The sequence below is a fragment of the Carcharodon carcharias genome, chromosome 1 (genome assembly GCF_017639515.1).
Source record: "Carcharodon carcharias isolate sCarCar2 chromosome 1, sCarCar2.pri, whole genome shotgun sequence".
NCBI classification, from domain to species: domain Eukaryota; kingdom Metazoa; phylum Chordata; class Chondrichthyes; order Lamniformes; family Lamnidae; genus Carcharodon; species Carcharodon carcharias.
In genome coordinates, this window is record NC_054467.1 from 208,233,900 (window position 1) to 208,254,004 (window position 20,105).

Below are 20,105 nucleotides of genomic sequence, written 5' to 3' on the forward strand. Positions count from 1 at the left end.
TTCCTACTGTTTTTTCTTAATAGCAAACCTTTTGCCTAATCTTAGAAATAGCACTTCTTACAATTCTAATGTCACATGTCTACTGAATTACAATCTTTAAAGAAGGCTACTGTGGGGAATTATATAAATCATACTGAATTAGTAAGGCATTATACTGCTGAGATAGCTTTCTTGGATACAGAATAACGAGCTTTGGGTGAATAACAGATGTTGGGGGGTAGGTCCAATTACCTGTGGGTTGACTTGTGCCTGAATTTTATGTAGGGGTGGTGGTGATTCCCCAACCATGATGTAAAGTCAGGGGTGAGCTCACCTGTGCATGGCTGCCTCACTCTGCAGCATTTAACAGACTTTGGGCCTTTAATAGGCTTGAGGCGGGTCAGAGAGGAAGTGCAGGCTCTGAGAGCTACCAGCTAATCAAATAGCCGGCTACTGTCCTGTCCCAGCAGCGCCACTGGGAGTGGTGGCCACTGCTGGGACTTCAGGTAGTCCCCAACATTGAGGAGCCAGGAGCCTGGGTTTGCAAGTAAGTCTGAAGTCTCGCTGGGGACAGGCTGGCAGGACTTCGTGAGCTGAGTGGGGAACGTGGATTGACAGTGCAGGGAGAAGGGGAAATGCATGATGTACCTTCTTCAATGGCCACGGGGTGCCCTACCTGGAGGCAGTGCTCCTAGCACAGCCACAGTGCTGTCAGGTTTCAAATTGGCATCAGCCTATCCAGCCATGGGAAAAATCCAAATGGTGGCAGGAGGAGGCCATTAAGTTACCATTAACTGGTCACTTAAGGAAGTCAAATTTCCCATGGGCAAGACGTCAGTCCATGTCCACCATGCGAAAAATACCGATGGGGGCAGGTAGGTGATGGGCACAATGCCACTGCCATGGCTCCCCAGTTTATGACTTCTCAACACCCCCCCACCACACTGCACCCCCCTCCACTGCTTGCAAACATCCCCTAGGGGGAGTGTAAAATTCCAGCCTTGATGTCTGAATTGACCCTTTTGGGAAATTGCGAACTGACAGGCTGCTTTGGGATACCCAACATGCATGTGCAGCTTGCAAGTATTCTAACTAACTAACGAATGGAATTAAAATTATAAAATGGAAATTCTTTGTTTTGGAGGAGTGAAGTGGGGAATACTCTTAGTATTATTTTAATTATCTCTGACATTTATATGCCTATACCGTATTGACCTGAAACCTCCAAGTTTTTACAAAGCTCACCAAACTGTTGAAGTTATTAAAGCCAAATTTTCTGACAATACAAATATAGGAGGGAACGCAAGTTGTGAGAACACAAAAAGTTTGCAATATGATATAGATAGGTTAAGTGAGTGGGCAAATAATTGGCAGATGGAGTATGATGTGGGAAAATGTGAGATTGTCCACTTCAGTGGGAAGGATAGAAAAGCAGAATATTATTTAAATTGAGAATGCTGCAGAATGCTGTGATACAGAGGGATTTGGGCACATTGTTAGGAAATATAGGTAGTTTAAGTAAGTTATATTGGTATTTATGGGTGTTAGCAATGAGTTTTAACTTTAAAGTTTACGCTTGATTTGTTTTTCTGTATCTGTGTGTTATGAAAGGCCAAATTAAGTTTTAGTTTCACTTTAAGAGGTGCCTGCATTTCTAGTGGGAATTTTACGACTCTAAACTAAGTTAAACAAACAAGAGTAGAGAAACTGGGCTGTTGCCTAGCAACAGGGGTCCAGAGAGGCAGGTCCCTCCCACAGAAGGAACTAGAAACAGAATTTTGAGTTAGAAGTTCAGTTGGTTTTGAAAGTAGCTGCCAGGAGAGACTGTCACATAGCCAGTCCCAAGCCAAAGAAAAGACCCCAAAATCCAGGGGATTGGGACAGGAAGATATCCCAAGAAGACCTTCTAGTCAAAAGGAAGGACAGGAACCTTGAAAGAGTCGTGTTAAGTGAAGTTAAGAGTGAAGGGCAGAGAGAGAAAGGCTCTAAGCTTAAGATTTAAATAGACAAAAGCTGCAGAAATCAGATTTAAAGCGAAAACAGCTTGCAAGAGGCAAGACGGTCCAAAGAGACATCTGAAAGTCTGTAACTCTTTGCTATGGGCATGTAAAGCAGTGGTGTACTGTTGGCAGCTGAATCGGTGAGAGAGAGAGTGCATGGAAGGAAGCCTGAATGTATGTGGTGACCCAGGGGAGAGGAAAATCGGAAGGAGAGTTCAAAACCCTGGAGGTGAACATTTGTGGAAGGCATCTGAGAGAAAGTGTCGATTTGGGAGAAGATTCCAAAGCACGTTCTTGGAGAGTGGAGACTGGTATCCCTCATGTGAAAGACACAGTTCAATGAGGCTGGTTGGCTCACGGTGTGACAAGTGTCTGGGGGGAGTTGAAGAGAGGTCCACAGCCCCTGTCTGAGGTGGCATCCATCACTTGGTTTTAGAGTGTGGTGTGCCTGACCGCAGGTTGCCTATTGGTTTACATGGACTGAATTAGACAGATTTTTGATCTACAAGGGAGTCAAGGGTTATGGGGAGCAGGCAGAAAAGTGGAGCTATAGAGACAAAAGAGCCATAATCATATTGAATGACGAAGCAGGCTCGAGGTGCCAAATTGTCTACTCCTGTTCCTATTCCTCATATTCTTTTTTTCTTCCACTACTACACTCTACATTATTGAAATCTTTCAAAATTGCCATACTGGGAGATGAAGCCATCAAATTAGCCTTGTTGCAAGTTTTAGTTCCACTGAGACTGGATTTAACCTCACACAGTTGAAGTCAAATTCAACTTCAGACATGGGATTTTTTTTTAGAAGATGTGGGGTTATCTTTGTTTATGAACAGGAACGTCATTTATATGAAAGGGACATTAGAGCAGCAGGTTTGTCACAGCAGAAAAAAATCACAGCAACAACAAACAGATAAATATTTTAACTGAGCAAAATGCAGGTGGCAAACTAAAGATCCAAGAGAACATTATGGGTGAGAAATAGGATAGAGGGGTTAGAAAATTTATGTGCTTATATAATTGATGTTAGCAGTAATTTCTTTCAAGAAAGGTCATTATGATCTCAGAAACAATAATCATGGTTCATTAACCTACTAAATGGGAGATAACTAAAATAATAAAAGTATTTTTTTAATGTTCCATGTGTGAAGGCTTTTAGGAACATTCAGGATCGTGGAGTTAATGGCAAATTAGCACATTGGTTTTAAAATTGACTTTGCAATAGAAATCATAAGGTGCTGATAAACAGACAAAGATCTGATTGGAAGGAACCAACTTTATTTGTCAAAATGGCCTTTTCTTGCTCTGGATTTCCTTAAATTCTCACAAAGGCCTGTTGTGTTCTTCTGTGCTGCTTCTCCCATTGCTCAACACAGTTTTTACTCTTGCTTTCGGTGTCCTACAGGACAACAGTTTATGGTCTGGAAATTACTTGTACTGGACTTATACTATACAAACATTGATTTAAGCTTCAGTGGTTGCTCACTAAATTGAAATGGCACACCAAGCTAGCTTATAAAAATTACCTTTTGAGCTGAGTTTGAGTGGCCTTTATCTATAAGTGGCATGATCATTAAAGCTGCTTCAAACAGTATCAAGCTAAAGTGCAGTGTTGATGCCTGCGCTGTTTAAAATTCCGGTTTCAGGAATAGAAACTCATGAGTACCACATCAGCAATGAAGCCAAAATCTTACACTAGATAACTTTTGCTTAGCTCAATTTGTTTTCAATTTCCTTCATTCAGACAAAATATCCCCGACTTTGACTTCTCCATCTGGTGAAAATCGGACAGGTGGACAGTGAGACAGCAATCCTGCTTCCTTCCAGCCACGTCTGCAATTAAATTGCTCTTTTGAGCAGGCCAGCCAGACAGCACAAGGAGGATGTGCGGTCCTGATTTACACATACAGCTCGCGAACTGATGCTGTCAGCAGGAACTGATCGGCAATATTAAACTGAGGTCAGAGCGGGGCAGCCCCCCTTTCACAGAGCCCCAACCTTCCTCACTCACAGCTCCTACCTCACAGCCCCCAAGTTATTCCCAAACGCAGTCCCATCTCACAGACCCCCAACCCTTCCCAGTCACAGACCCTTTCTCACAGCCCCCGATCATCCCCAATCGCAGCCCCCATCTTACTGACCCCAACCCTTCCCAATTGCAAACCCCACCTTTCAGATAGCCAGCTTTTCCAGATTGCAACCACCACCTGAAAGGCCCCGAACCCTTTACAATCGCAGCCCCCATCTCATGGACCCCCAGCCCTTCCCGCTCACAGCACCCACCTCATAGTGCTCCAATTATTCCCGATTGCAATCCCCACCTCACAGCCCCCAAAATCTTCCTGATTGTAAAGCAAACCTCATCGTCTCCATCCCCACCCCTTCTGATCACACCACCAACCTCACAGTCTCCCCACTCCCCTCCTGATCACACCTCCAACCTCACAGTCTCCCCGCTCCCCTCCTGATCACACCTCCAACCTCAGTCTCCCCACTCCCCTCCTGATCACACCTCCAACCTCACAGTCTCCCCGCTCCCCTCCTGATCACACCTCCAACCTCACAGTCTTCCCACTCCCCTCCTGATCACACCTCCAACCTCACAGTCTCCCTGCTCCCCTCCTGATCACACCTCCAACCTCAGTCTCCCTGCTCCCCTCCTGATCACACCTCCAACCTCAGTCTCCCTGCTCCCCTCCTGATCAGTCCTCCAGCCTCAGTATCCCCGCTCCCCTCCTGATCACCTCTCCGACCTCAGTCTCCCTGCTCCCCTCCTGATCACCCCTCCGACCTCAGTCTCCCTGCTCCCCTCCTGATCAGTCCTCCAGCCTCAGTATCCCCGCTCCCCTCCTGAACACCTCTCCGACCTCAGTCTCCCTGCTCCCCACCTGATCACCCCTCCGACCTCAGTCTCCCTGCTCTCCTCCTGAACACACCTCCAACCTCACAGACACCCCCCAGCCTGATCACAACTACAAGGCGCCTCCATCCCAATCACAGTCCCAACCTCAGAGATTCCTCCCCCAATTACAGTGCAAACTGCCCTACTCTGCACCCTCTATGTCTCCATTTTTGATGTCGGAGCACTATTTCAGTAACTGAAGCTGCCAGTCCTGTAAGCTTGCATGTTATGCAGTTTAATCTGGCTGTTGGCTTGCTTGTTTCTACCAACTGGACAGTTCTTTCAGTTTAGATAAAATAACTACCAATGTACCAATAATGAAGATAGTGAATGTTGAAATCTCACAGTGGGTCAGTTAACATCTGAAAGATAAAGACGTGTTCCAGTTGGAGGTAGGATCCTTTGCAAGAACCATGATGAAAGGATTCATCACGAATATCTTGATTTTAAAGCTTTCACTCTCATTGTCAAATCCCTCCATTGCCTTGCCCCTCCCTATTTCTGTAATCTGCTTCAGCCCCACAACCCTCCAAGCTATCTGCGCTCCTCTAATTCTGGCCTCTTGTGCATCCCGGACTTATTTGCTCCGCCAGTAGTGGCTATGCCTTGAGCTGCCAAAACTCTAAGCTCTGAAATTTCCTCCTTCAATCCCTCCACCTCACTCTCCTCCTTTAAGATCCTCCTTAAAATCCATCTCTTTGACCAAGTCTTTGGTTATCTGACATAATCTCTCCTTATGTGCCTTCATCTTAAATTTTGTTTTATAATGCTCCTGTGAAGCCCTTTGTAATGTTTCATTATGTTAAAGACAACATATAAATATAAGTTGTTGTACCTTTTCTCTTTCTCTTTGGTGGCAGTGCACAGGTGATTTCTCTAATCTTCATAGTTTTGACTTGCATCTCCCTTTTTGTTTTTTTCCATTATATCCATTGCCCCCCGATCTAAAGGTGGACAATCAATCTGTGATCCCATCTGTCCCATTGACTGCCTGGAATTGTACATCTGATTTCTGACTTATGCTCTCCCAAAATATTTTGTTTTCTACTTCCCTTAGTGGCCCATTTGAGTTTGGCAATTCATTGAGTAGAAAACTGCTGACGAAGGAAACCATGGATTGTACGGTACGCTGTTCTCCAGGCGACCTTCCTATACCAGAGGTGTTTCGCAAATAGATGTTATTGTAATATTAACTATAAAACTATTTTCCTTTTACTTACTGGGTTCTCAGGGTGAAAGCAGCACTGGTAATAGAGGTAGGGAGGTTGAGGCCTTTGGTGATTTCGCGCCAGATTTTCTTATTGATGACTTCCACTAAGCCGCCTTTTTCAGTGACAAGCTTATACAGGCTGTACAGATCTAACACCTGCTTGGCCATGATGGGAATCCGATTCACTGGAGTCCCTGTGCAAATGAAAAAAATATCCACAATCAATTACATTAGCTTCAACAAATCGACAGACATCCCACAGTTATAGGCCAATTAATTTGACTAAGTAAAACACCTAATTGTTCACTTTCTGTCAAAAAGGAAAAATATTTACTCCTCTTCTAGGGGTATTGATGTTGCAAAGATAATGAATATAACAATTTCTGCTGTATTCAGTTCAACACAATTTAAAGGGGAGTTAGATCTGGAATATGTAGCTCCCACTTGTTTTTATTGAGAAGCCTAAGTATAGGGCTCTTGCCCAAATGGCAGGACACTACGGTCTGAATCATCCCAGATTTGCAATAACTGCAGTAGTGGGCGGGAAAAAGGATGTTTTAACTGCTGGCCACAATCGCAGCTTTTCATGCTGTATCATCCCGATCCTGCCTCATTAATCATACATTCCCGTGAAACACGGCGGGTTGCTGGTGGGGCATCCTATCATTCGCCCGCCCCACCATCATCTCAGACCTTCAGTAAACCAGGCGCCATATTTAAAGGTTGCCCCTGCATGGAGCTAGCACTCTTCAAGGGATAGGAAACTGCCGCGACCTAATGGCTGCCAAAGGGAGGAAACATGCTGCCCCAAGATTTAATGATGCCTCCCTCAAGAACCTTCTGGATGCAGTGGAGGCCCTCCGCAAAGCCCTCTCCACCCGCTCTGGGCGAAGGCCAGCAAGCAAGGTCACCAATCCAGCATGGGAGGCAATGGCAGTGGTGGTGAGTGCCAATGCCCTGCAAAAGAGGAATGCTCACACTCTCTCCACCTGTGTTCATGCAGGAGAAGCTAGCTCACAGCAGCAGGGAGAGGTCCCAGACTAGGGTGGAATGGCTACATTAGGCCCCTCATTCATTTTGATGAATGTGCCATCACGCTGACTGGTGAGGACGTGGGCTAGGCCTGCGGCAATGGTAAGGTCGGCGGCGAACACTCACATGAGGATCCTGCATCCCTCTCTCAGCACCACTGTGAGTGCCCTCTCTCCTGCTTTTGACTCTGCTGCCATGCACCAATTGCCTCTACTTTGGTTCACAGGGAACTCTGCCAAGCAACCGACACCCTTGGACAGCCAGTCCCTCAACTCCATCCAGGTCCTCACCTCCAGCCAAGAGGACACGTCCTTCATTGAAGAGCGGGAAATAAGTAGCCTGGAAGACCCATCACAGTGTTTACCCACACCCTCCAACAACGCAGAGATGCACACCTCGGTGGGACCTAGATCTAAAGCAGGCTTGGGTTCACAATCTGGTGGTCAATGCATGGACAGGTGTCCGCAGCAGGAGGAGGCAGGTTCAGCCATGCTCTCTGGCACTCGAAGGACTGCTGGGGAAGAGGCATCTGTGAGGGCCGAGTCAGATGCTGAGCCTCTGGAGTTGGCCTTCCAACTCATTGTGGAGAGTCAGCAGACGGCGGGGGAACATCACGCAGAGCTGTTGGAAGCCCTCAACAGAGTGGCACGCGAGTCATAGGAATGCGTCCGCCTGCTCTCTGATGAAGTGGTGCCCACATGTGCACATATGGAGGTCTCCATGGGAAGGATGGTGGACTCAATGAAGACCCTGGTCCAGCAGAATGTGGAGATGTATGCAGACCTGCACTCCATCGCGGTGGCCATGGATGAGTTCTTACCGTAGCAATGCGAGGGGAAAACGGGCAATTCGAAGTCCCTCCAGGTGCTCCTTCCCCTCAGGAAGTCAAGCCGGGGCCCTCAGGCACGCGAAGGGAGGAGGAGCGGCAGCTGGACACCCCTGGGTCATCCACTCAAGAACCTCAGAGGCTGTTCTTTCCCTCCGAGTCCCCTTTGCCTGTGACTCCCTTAACTTCATCCTCTGTCACCACAGAGGAAGCATCTGGCCCACAGGAGAACAGCTAAAGTAAGCCGGGGCCCTCAAAGCCTCGGCTATCTAGAGGACGCACACTAAAGTCATCTGAGTCAACAGGGCCAAGCATTGCATAGGCTGTCTCTACCCCTGCTGCGGATATCAGGGCAGCTCCTATAAGTGGTAGGCCTAGAAAAGTTAAGAATTTCTGATTGCAAGTGGTTGCACTAGTGAACACATTTTGTCACTTTATAATCTGAAAATATATTCATTGTCACTGAATAAGGTGTAATGGTGTCTTTCAGCTTCATTTACAGGCTTCGCGAGTCTTCCCCTTGCATCACCTCCCACTAGCAATTCAGCAGCGTGCAGCCGGCCCACGAGTGATTCTGGAGAGAGAAATGTGTGTGTATGTGGCAGGGCCTTTCGGAGCCACATGCAAGCGTTCTCCCATGCACGCAGATCCTTCCTCCATTACACTCACCTCAATGTTCTGAGCATTTTCAGTGCTGCCTGCTGGGTTTCTCTTTCAGTTGTCTATCTGAGCTGACCTGCATCTCCGTCCACCCATTGATCACACTCCCATGCAGCACCTGTTCCCACCCAATAAGAGGCTCTGCTCGCTTTCAATTTTAGAAGTATGGTACTGGTGAAGTTTGTCTTCAGCTTCCCTGTTGTTTTTCCTCCCCAAGTCGTCCATGTCCTTTTCCCCATCGCAGAAGGCACCTTGGCATCACCTTCCACCTCCCCACCATCACCTACCAGCTAGAACCCTTTTCTTTCCGGGATGTCCAGGTGAACGTGCATGTTCCCTACCTTCCCGAGAATCCCACCCTCATCCACATTGACTTCCCTGACCTCCTCCTTCTCACCCCCAGGGTCCATGTATGTCTCTGGGTCCCCATCAGCCACCCTTGCCGTCGTTTCTACCACTACTGTCATAACCTCATCCTCCCACCCTACTGGCTCACTCTGTCCTCTCTCATACACATCATTCCCTCCTACCATGCCCACCCTCATTTCGCTAACCAGGAGATAGTCATCGGCTCCACAGACCCCTCCCTTGCACATTCACCTGGACATCCCTAACCCTTACTCCTTCCCCAACCCTTACTCCTTCCTCCCCCCTGGGCTCCTTCCCCCCTGCGAGCTCCTTCCTACCCATGGACTCCTTCTATGCTCTGGACTGCTTCCCGCCTCTGGACTCCTTCCTCCCCCATGGACTCCCTCCCCTCTCTGGACTTCCTCTCCCTGAACTCCTTACCCCCCTCTGAACTTTTTCCTCCCCCCGAAGTCCTTCCATCGCCCAAAGTCCTTCCCCCCTCTGAACTCCTTCCCTTACACCTTCCTCCCCCCCTTACATCTACCTCCCCAGTTGCTTTATTCTCCACCATTACACCCTCCACCCCCCATTACTCCCTTCCTCCTCACCCTCACCCATCCCGGCACCATTGCTCCCCCCCTCCCAACCTCAGCCTCCCAACACCATCATTATCCCCACCTCCTAAGCTCATCACCCCCCACCCCAGTGTATCTTCTCTCCCTGTCAAACCTACACCTTCCTCCCCAACCCCTCAATTATCATTCGTAGCAGACCATGGCCAAGACACTGATATCCCAAAGCAGACCCTCAACCTTCTGCCTCCCATGAGCTGCTTTGCGGCAGAGCCATGTCCTTGAGAATCCTCCCAGCATGCAATGCATATGTTCCTCCAGGATCTGGTAGCTGTCAGGCTCCAGCATCTTCTGCTCCTCGGATGTCCATTATGTGAGCAAGACCCTGACAGTGAGCCCCAACTTCTGCACATCACACTTTCGAGACATGCTTTGTACCAGTGTGTTTCCCCACTGACATGGGTGGTAACTTTGACATGGGGATGTTTCTGGTGAGCTGGTCTTATAATAATATGCCGATGTATTAAAATGAAGTTCCTAACATGTAGCAGCGGAAAATGTGGCCCACCTTGATGGGCGAAGCGGACGACTGCAAACTGGTTTCACAACAGCATCAAACCAATTTTTGGCCTTCCCGCCATATTGTCCACTCACGCCCGCCATGATGCCCGACGCCAATGGGCACGGAAAATTCCGTTCCACCAGTGTAAAGAGGAAAAGAAATTAGATAAAATAAGATGTGATTAGGTGACACCAACCTTTCAGTTTTAAAACATTGGGCAGGGACGAAAATTAAAATATACTATTTAACTCTAAAGTATTTAGCTACATCTATTATTGTGTTATTTTTATATCTTCCTATTTAATCACAGCTCTACTAGAAGCCTTACATTCTTTATTTCAATAGCTAAGCTATGGGAACCTTTGAAATGGGGTAATATAAACCAATGGGGTGTATCTATTCAGTCTGATCAAATCCATTATTAGCAAAATGAAATCCTGCTAACATTTAAATTTACAGAAGTGGTCTGGTTTAATTATGTGGCACATGAGTGGAAGCCAACCATCTGTAATAATGCTCATATTGCTAAGCAATGAACATAGGAACATTGGATTTAGAAGCAGGAGTAGGCTATTCAGCCTTTTGAGCCTGCTCCGCCATTCAATAAGATCATGGCTGATCCGGTTATCTCTCAACTCCACTTTGCCGTCTGCCTCCCAAACCCTAACTCCTTTGAAAATAGTAAATTGAAAATGAGAAAGGTTAAGTGTTCAAGGATGATAAAATTTTCATGATGCTTGTAGATGTGGCCTCAATGACACAGTCTAGGCTTTGATAAAATTCCAGGGCACTCTTATCAAAGTAAGGTGGCAACAGGAACAGCTTTAATACTTCAGTGCAGACACTGGCACCAAACATGTTTGTTGGTGTAGTGCTTATGGTTTTATTTAGTGTGTAATGTACCTTTCAGAATAGCACTTGTTAAGGAACATCACATGATCTGTAGTAATCAATAGGAGAGAAGTACGGGCTATCTCAGTAGGCAGTGTACAGTTAGATTTGGAGTTGAAAGCACACGTGTAGTTGCTGCTGACTATATTGTAAATAAACTTAATGTTTCCATCCAAGAAGTGTCTGCAGATCAACTCTATCACTAATAGCACAACTCAGCCACCCTAAAACAAACTGGCAACGAGGATAAAACAGGATTGAACAGAAGGAAATAAGTTAAAAAGAAATCGGCACTGTACCTTGCCCATTGATTGTAAATAGCAAGCTCCAATAGAATTGAATAACTTATCCCCTCCCAAAATATCACAATTTGGGAGAATTGATCCTTTTGAACCTGCCTCAGGTGAACGAGACTATAGGGGGAAAGAGAATAGGCAAATGATCCTCTTGAATACTTGTGGGAAAAACCCCACAGCTTGATTTGAAGTTTGATGGCACCTGGTGCCCCAGATTTGAAGAATTTGGATTAATTGGTAGATCTCATGAAGGGTCATTTCCAACCTAAGCCCTCAGTCACAGTGCAGAGGTTCAGGTTTAATTCACGAAATAGAGCCCTGGGTGAGACAATAGCATGCTATGTGGCAAATTTGGAGCAATTAACGGAAAATTGTGAGCTCAGTACGACTCTGAATGACATGCTCAGAGATTGTTTGGTGTGTGGTGTGAAAGAGGAGACTATTCAGAAAAGATTATTGTCCAAAGTGAATCTGGATGTGAAGGTGCTAGAGATAGCGCTGGCCATGGAAAGTGCAGTAAGAGATTCAAAAGCCATACAGGGTGTGCAAAATGGTGCCGTCCTCTACATCGGGCGGGAAACCTCAGCTGAAAGAGGCGTGAAAAAGCAAGACACTGCCAAGAAGTGAGGAACAGCGCCCACTAGCTGAAGAATAAAGAAAAATAATTTAGCACCGAAATTGAAGAATGATGTTAATAGAGGTGGAAACAATCAGTCTTTTAGCGATTGGAAGTTTAAAAAAATCAAATGCTACTATTGTCACAGAAATGGACATATAATGAGACAATGCAAGGAAAGACTCAGGCAGGCTTGTAAACAGAAGAAGAAGCCCAATGAAATCTACAAAGTAGAAGAGCCTGAAACAACAAATTCAGACATTTACTCATTGTTTAATCTGAAAGTTGGAAAGACAGAACCAATATTTGTCACAGTGAAAGTAAACAGCAAACCTGTTAGAATGGAAGTGGAGACAGGAGCTTCCACTACAGTAATTGGGGAACGTATCTTCAGATATTTGAATAATGATGAACATCAATTAGGGTTAGAAGATACAGCTGCCAAGCTAAAAACAGATACAGGTGACATTCAAGTAAAAGGCATAAGCAGAGTCACTGTCCATTATGGAAGCCAATCGGCAAAGCTAGTCTTGATGGTGGTAGCAGGCCAAACGAAATTGGTTAAGGGAGATTAAGTTAGAATGGGCTGAAATTTTCCAGTTGAGGGAAAGTGGGCTTCCAGAGCTACTTAGAAAGTATGCTACCATCTTTAAGGATGAACTGGGGAAAATCCAGGGCCTGCAGGCCAAGATTCAAGTAGATTTGGAAGCAACCCCTCACTTCATGAAGGTGAGACCAATGCCACATGCCCTTCGAGAAAAAGTCGACATTGAACTTAACGGACCAGAGAAACTGGGCGTTATACAATCCGTTCAGTTCTCAGAATGGGCAGCACCCATAGACCCCGTCCTTAAACCTGACCAAAGCGTCCGAATTTGTGGAGACTACAAGCTGACGGTTAATAAAGTAGCTAAGCTAGACAGGCAGCTCATTCCAAAACTCAAAGACCTGTATGCCAAGCTGTTGAGAAGGACAATGTACACAAAGCTGGACATGAGTAATGCTTATCAACAGCTAGAGTTAGATAATGCTTCCTAGGAATTTGTCACAATTAATTCCCACAAAGGGTTGTACCAATATACACAATTGCCTTTCAGTGTCTCCTCCATTTGTGCCATCGTTCAGAGAACAACAGAAAGCTTCCTGCACTGTTCCAGGTTGTAGTCTATTTAGATGATGTTTTGGTGACAGGATTCACTGAAAAAGAGCATTTGGCGAACTTAGAAAAAGCCTTAAAATTTTTCTTGCAAGCTGGAGTGCATTTAAAAAAAAAGTACATTCCTAGCGAGGGAGGTAATCTGTTTGGGTGACCGAGTAGATTCACAGGGCCTCCACCCGGTTGAAGAGAAAGTGAGAACCATAAGAAAGGCCCCTGTGCCAAAGAACGCCTCAGAGCTCAAAGCATTCCTCGGAATGATCAACTGTTATGGGCAGTTCTTACCCAATTTGTCTATAGTGCTGGCCCCCCTGCATTCTCTACTCTAAAAGAGCCAACTTTGGTCTTGGGAGGTGCCTCAGAAAGAAGCTTTAATAAAGGTGAAATAATTGTTGCACTCGTCCAATCTATTAGTGCATTATGATCAGACGAAAGAATTGGTGCTGACATGTGACACATCTCCCTATGGAGTGGGAGCAGTGCTCTCTCATCGGATGGCCAACAGGTTATGTAGCAAGAACGCTCACCACAGTAGAAAACGGATACTCGCAGATAGAAAAAGAAGGCCTGTCCATCATCTTTGGTGTCAAGAATTTTACGTACATGGCCGCCATTTTACAATCATTTCAGACCACAAACCATTGCTACGATCGTTTACTGAGGACAAAACTATACCACCAGCCTCAGCAGGAATACAATGATGGGCCTTAATTCTAGCAGCATACAAATACACTTTCACACATGGGCCTGGCAATCAAATCACAAACACCGATGCCCTTAGTCAATTGCCTTTACAAGAAAATGATGAGCATGTCCCAGTTCCACAGGAACTTGTTTTGCTGTTAAATTTCTTAGATTCCTCGCCAGTATGTGCTCGACAGATCAGAGACTGGACAAATCGGGACCCAGTCCTATCTCAAGTATGAGACAAGTGCTACATGGTTGGTCACAGGAGCCCATATCTGATTAAATTAAACCGTACTTCAACAGAAGACCTGAAATACCAGCCAGGTACTGTGGGGAGCACGTGTGATAGTTCCTCCAAAGGGAAGGGAGCCACTTTTAATAGAACTACACAGTGCCTATCCAGGAATTTCCCAATTGAAGAACATAGCACACAACTATCTATGGTGGCCTGGGATGGATGATGAAATAGAGAGTTTAGTAAAGCACTGTGTGCAATGTCAGTAACTGCAAAAGTTGCCAGTGACAGCTCCGTTAAATCCATGGGAGTGGCCAGGTAGACCCTGGGTGCAGATAAACATTGAATACGTTGGACCTTTCCTGGAAACAATGTTTCTGCTCATTGTTGATGCCCATTCAAAATGGTTGGACGTAAATGAAGTGAAGTCACCAATTTTGGCCGCTACAATTCAGAGACTACGTCAGAGTTTTGCCATTCACGGGCTACCAGAAGTAGTCATTTCTGATAACGACACAGCATTTACAAGTGCTGAGTTTCAACGGTTTATCAGCCTCAACGGTATCACTCATGTGAAAACTGCATTGTATCACCCTTCCTCAAATGGACTGGATGAAAGGACAGTTCAAACATTCAAGGCAGGCATGAAAAAGCTAACTGGTGATTCCTTGGCAACCAAGGTAGCACGCTTTCTCTTTCATTACAGGGCTACCTCTGCTACAGCAACAGGTGTCACACCTGCGGAGTTATTACTGAAACACTGTCTCAGGACAAGATTGAGTTTAGTAACGCCAAATTTAGAGGGGAAGGTGGAAAGGAGTCAGGGAAGTCAGAAAACTAGATATAACTGGCATAGTCGTGAGAAGAAATTTACCATGGGAGAGCCGGTATACGTGAAAAACTTCGGGGAAGGACCAAAGTGGTTACCAGGGCAACAAGTGCAGTGACTGGACCTCTATCTTATCATATGGAGGTGGAAGACTGGATCATTTGTAAATCTGTGAACCATTTAAGGGAGAGAGAGAAAAATCACCAAGATTTGGTTCCACCAGTGATCATGACTGGTTCTGCGTTTCCTGTTGAGGATACTCTACCCAGGACTGACATGTCTGATGTTCCTGTAAGAGTTGAGGATACAGTACTGCAAGTTCCCACTGAAGCACCTGACGTTCAGGCAACTCTAGAAATTGAGATTCCTGCCAAAGAATCTGAAATTGTGGAGCTGCAACATTCCACACGTACCAGGAAACCACCTGAAAGACTGAACTTGTAAATTCCTTACCAGTGTAAATATTATGTTGTCTTGAAAAATATGTACTTGTAAATATATGTATAGCCAGATTAAAGGCGGAGGAGTGTAGTAATTATTGTTTTATTTAGTGTGTAATGTACCTTTAAGGATAATACTTGTAAAGGAAGATCACATGATCTGCAGTAACCAATAGGAAAGTAGCACAGGCTACCTCAGAGTCAGTGTAGAGTTAGATTTGAAAGCACATTTGTAGTTGCTGCTGAGTATATTGTAAATAAACTTAATGTTTCCACCTAAGAAGTGTCTGCAGATCAACTCTAGCACTAATAGCACAACTCAGCCACCCTACAACAGTTGGGGATCAATCATTGCAGTCCCAGGGCATCACTGAAGGAGCTGCCCAGGACAGTATCCTGAGGTCAACCATCTTCATCTTCATCAGTGATCACCCTCTTTCCTCACCACCACCTCACCACTCCCTGGGTAAGTTTTGGGGAAAGGGGCTATTTACTGATGATTCCACAATGTTCAGCAACATTCACAATATTGACAACTCTTCCAATAATGAAGCAATCCATGTCAATCTGCAGAACAGCTTGGGTATCAGGCCTAAGCTGACAAGTGACAAGAAACATATGTTGGACATGCATTTCATAAGGAGCAGGTAATGGCCAGGTTGAATTTGAAAAAGCTCAGCCACCTTGCTCTGATCTTCAATGATGCCAGCATTTGTTAAGTTCCCCAAAATTAGCACCTTGGGATTGTCCTCAAGAAGTTAACAAGAACAATCACATACGTCCCATGGTTACAAATGCAAATCAGAGGCTGCATATTCTGTATTGAGGGATTCATCTCCTGATCTTCAAAAACCAAGGGTAGAGAATATAGGCAGAAAAAAAAAGGTGAAATTAGGCAATGGAGCCCACCACCCTTAACCAAATACCCTCTCCCCGCACTTGCCAGTGATATCCATCACTACTCCCTCCACACAAATCGTGCGAATGATTGTGGGTGTGTCAAAGCCTGTGTCTCCAGCCCATTTTCCTCCCATCCACCAGGGTTCCTACTGCTCCCCTGAACTGCCATATGAACATGACAGCAGACCTAAGCTAAGTGCCCAAGGTAACAGAGGGCTGAAAAAGTGGATCTCATTTTCTTCTAATTGCTTATCTGATGAAGGGCTCAGTGACAGCCGAGCCCTTCAATGAACGTGCGGGCCCAGTCTTTGTGACCTTGCGGCCCCTTTATTGATGCTATGCTTGGGTGGTCCAGCAATGGTTCGACTGCAGCAAAACCTTGACTTCTTTTGTTGGGGGAGGTGGCTTGTACTTGTTAATAGGGATCCTGCTGGTTGTTCATCATGAATATATAATGGTCTGTAACTCAGGAAACTGGGTTTTGGTCATGGCGGGATCAAGGCAGAAGCTCCATCTAACCCTGTAGAAGCAGCATCAGGTAAATCTAGCCCTAAGTCCAAATGTACAAATAACATTCTTGCTTTTATTGGTACCTTGAGCTAGCACTTCCAACCCCTCCAATTAGAGCAATACTTTAGCACAGCACTTTCAAATAGGACACATAATCTAATGCTTCAGTTTTTGAACAAAACATTCACATTTGCTAGGATTGTAAATGCTCAAACTGCACTGCCGATATCATGAGATATGGGATGATGTATCAAAACAGAAAGCAGATTATTGAACCTGATAATGTGTGTGTAAGTGGTTCTTTTGTACACTTGGCCTTTCTAATTAACCCAAGGTTAGCTGAGAGAGCCCTATAGTAAACTGTGGATTTATGTTAACAGCAGAAAGACTAGTTCATTAAAAATATGCCTGGCTTAATAAATCTCAGTGCACATAGGGGTTTCCTTAAAGAAGAGATTATAAATCACACTGGTATGGAAATTATTTCTTTTCATTCAATCATTTTATAACTCTTTCAGTGAATCAGAATAAAGAAAGAAACTTTTGGAGCTTTAAATGATCAACTTCACGTATTTAAGCTGTTCTGGCCTTCAGAAAATATATCGCTGCCAATATTGATTTGCGTACAAATCGTACCTCTGGATATGCCCCCATATTCCAAGGCTTCAGTTTTCTGTAAGTGTCCAATATGGAGGGGGTGCATAGGCCTGGTGCATAGGCCTGGTGCAGTGGGTCAGCAAATTCTTTTCACGCCTACAGCTAGATTCAAAGCCACATCTAACCAATTACACTAAAGCCACGTCTCTGTTAGATGTTACAATCCTATATATCAGTTGCTTGGTAATACAGAAGTTGAAAATTGCAGAATAGGGAAAGATATTGTTGAAGCTTTTTGTCTTGTACTCATCAAGACAAATGCACGAATGCCAAAGCCAGAATTTTTAGTTCGTCGGGCCTGGCCCGAACGAGTGTAAAAAGATGCGCGACAACATCAGGCGAGTGTCCCGACGTCATCGCGCACTCACGCGATATTTTGGTTGCTGGGCGCGCACAGGAGTCGGCATCACGCCTGGTGACAATTAAAAGGCCTATTAGGGCCATTAAAGTAATAACTGAATTAAATTTTTCACTGCCTGTCCAACCCTTTAGGTTGGTGGGCAGGCGAAAAGGCCAAGTGGCCTTTGGATTTTTAGGAAGCCTCATCCACAGGCGGGATGAGGTTTCCAACAGCTATTACAAATTAAATTAAAATGTAAACATTTCATTAATAATATGTCCCCGAATTTTTTTTTTTTACCAATTTAAAATTCTTTCTTTCTAATTCTTAAACTCTTCAGAGCTGCCTGAGGGAACTTTTGCTGCATGCACTTTCGCACATGCAGGAAGTTCCCTCCCCGCCTGCCCCAACCCCACACAGGCAGCTATGAGCATTGCAGTGCATGTTTCATGCTGGGCGAGTCTTAATTGGCCCACCAACATGAAATTACAAGCGGCGGTCGGCTTCCCGACCGCTCCGGCCCACCCCTACCGAGCCAGCCATACAGGGGCAAAATCCTGGCCTAAATTTCAAACCATCATAACAATTTAAAATACAGAAGGGTGCTGATTGTTCGGCAAGTCGACTCTGAATGGCTAAGGCACTGCCGTCGAGAAAGCAATGATGAACTATAGCTCCTCAAGCTCCCAAGTAATTCAAAAAATGGTGCAAGGTTTGAACATGTTCCTTTTGTTTGCAGAGACTAGGCCCCTACATATGAATCTATTTCGCTTCTAGCAAGCATACTTGCGCCATGTTAAGAGCTTAACTGATTACCTTAAATTGGTTGTCAGTTTAACTATAAACACATTCATTCATTAAGTGCTGCCCAATGACTAATTGCCTGCTCTAGCCTGGATGGAGCCAGATGCATAAAAGTTCATGGCCATGGTCACCTTCATAGCCACACACAATGTTATTCCTGTCCTGCTGTGAGGTTGCAGTTGTGGCTGCAGATGGTGCCAGATTTCAGTGACAACCTCCTTAGCAAGGCAGAGACATCTGACACACTGTTCCTCATGGAGGTTTGGGTTGGAAAATTGCTCCTTGAGCTTCTAGGGCAGATATGTTCTCCTGCCCAGAGCCCTCCTTCCTCTCCTCCATCTTCAGCTGTTTGTTCTGCTCTGTGTCACCTCTACTCATTTTCCCTGCCATGTTGTGGTCCAAGGGGAATGCAAATGACTGTACCTATATATGGGAGTGAGTGGCCTGTGCAGAGTCCTTGAAGTTAGGAATAGGTGCTTCAGCATGTGCCACACCACTGCCTGCAGACCTGACAACTATAAAGAACTCTGTAAAGCACCAAACACTTCTACAATTGCAAAGGAACAAGACTAGACCAACAACGAATCGGAAAGTAGTTGGTAATTCCTTTAAATAGTGCTGGTGGAGGGTCCTTTCTGTTGCTGAACATGTATTCAATTGTCCATGATTAAGGGACAGTGTTAGCTGGAGCATTGAGCCCCAAAATGGCAGGGCTGGCATCAAATCAATATTACTCGCTGATTTATGTCATGAACTGCCTACTCTCTTCCAGAGAATCCTTCTGTGCCTGGGCCAATCCTCTTATCATAGTGGCATCTGGTGCAGCTTGCACCAGAAAGGCACATGTGTGCAGCAGCCTTCATTATGAAGGGGAAATGACAGTCATAGTGCCAAAGAACCAAAGTGCAAAGAAGCCCAATTTCATGGCCAATGTGTTTTTATGAAATTAGCCTCTCTATGTCAACAAAGTTGTTAATGTATTTAAAATAAGAGTTAATGTCTTTGCTAAAATTGCAGTGAGTGGAATTTTAGACAAATATGTAAAGTGTTCATATGCTTATATCTCAAATGTAAGTTCAATGTTTGTAATCCTGCAAGAATTTCTAATGCCACCCTGTTATTAACTCCAGCATATTTTCCAACTACCACATTTGGAGAAGTCACAATTTCCATTCTCTTTCTTTACATTGTGTAGTCACATATGTTGAAGAGCATTTGAGGGGTTATGAGGAGAGCCAAGTGCCACTGAATACCAAGTCTCTGCCCTGTTCTTGCAGCTATGGTTTGATATGGTTGGTCCATTTAAGTTTCTGGTCAATAGCAACAATGTTGGCAGGGAGATGTCTGGGCTTTCTCTTGTTCGAGATGGTCATTAGCTGGAACTTATGTGGCACAAATATTACCTGCCATTGGTCAGTACATGTCTCAGTGTTGTCCAGGTCCTAATAAAATGTTTCATTATCAGAAGAGATGTAAATGAAGCTCATTGCTAGGGAGTCAGCCTGTTCACCATCTACAAGGCATAAGTCAGGAATATGATGGAATACTCCCCAGTTGCCTGGATGAGTGCAGCTCCCACAACACTCAAGAAACTTGACACCATCCAGGATAAAGCAGGCCGCTTAATTGGCAACCCATCCACAGACATTCA

The 20,105-nt window shown here is 45.1% G+C and overlaps 1 protein-coding gene across 1 annotated transcript in view; it reads right to left on the reverse strand.

Annotated features, from left to right (window-relative positions):
• Positions 1-20,105, reverse strand: part of LOC121280946 (AT-rich interactive domain-containing protein 3A-like) — a 527,123-nt gene that overhangs the window by 31,516 nt on the left and 475,502 nt on the right. The window contains exon 3 of the mRNA XM_041193419.1: positions 6,104-6,287. Coding sequence (XP_041049353.1) covers positions 6,104-6,287 — 184 coding nt within the window. The remainder of the gene's footprint in view (positions 1-6,103; positions 6,288-20,105) is intronic.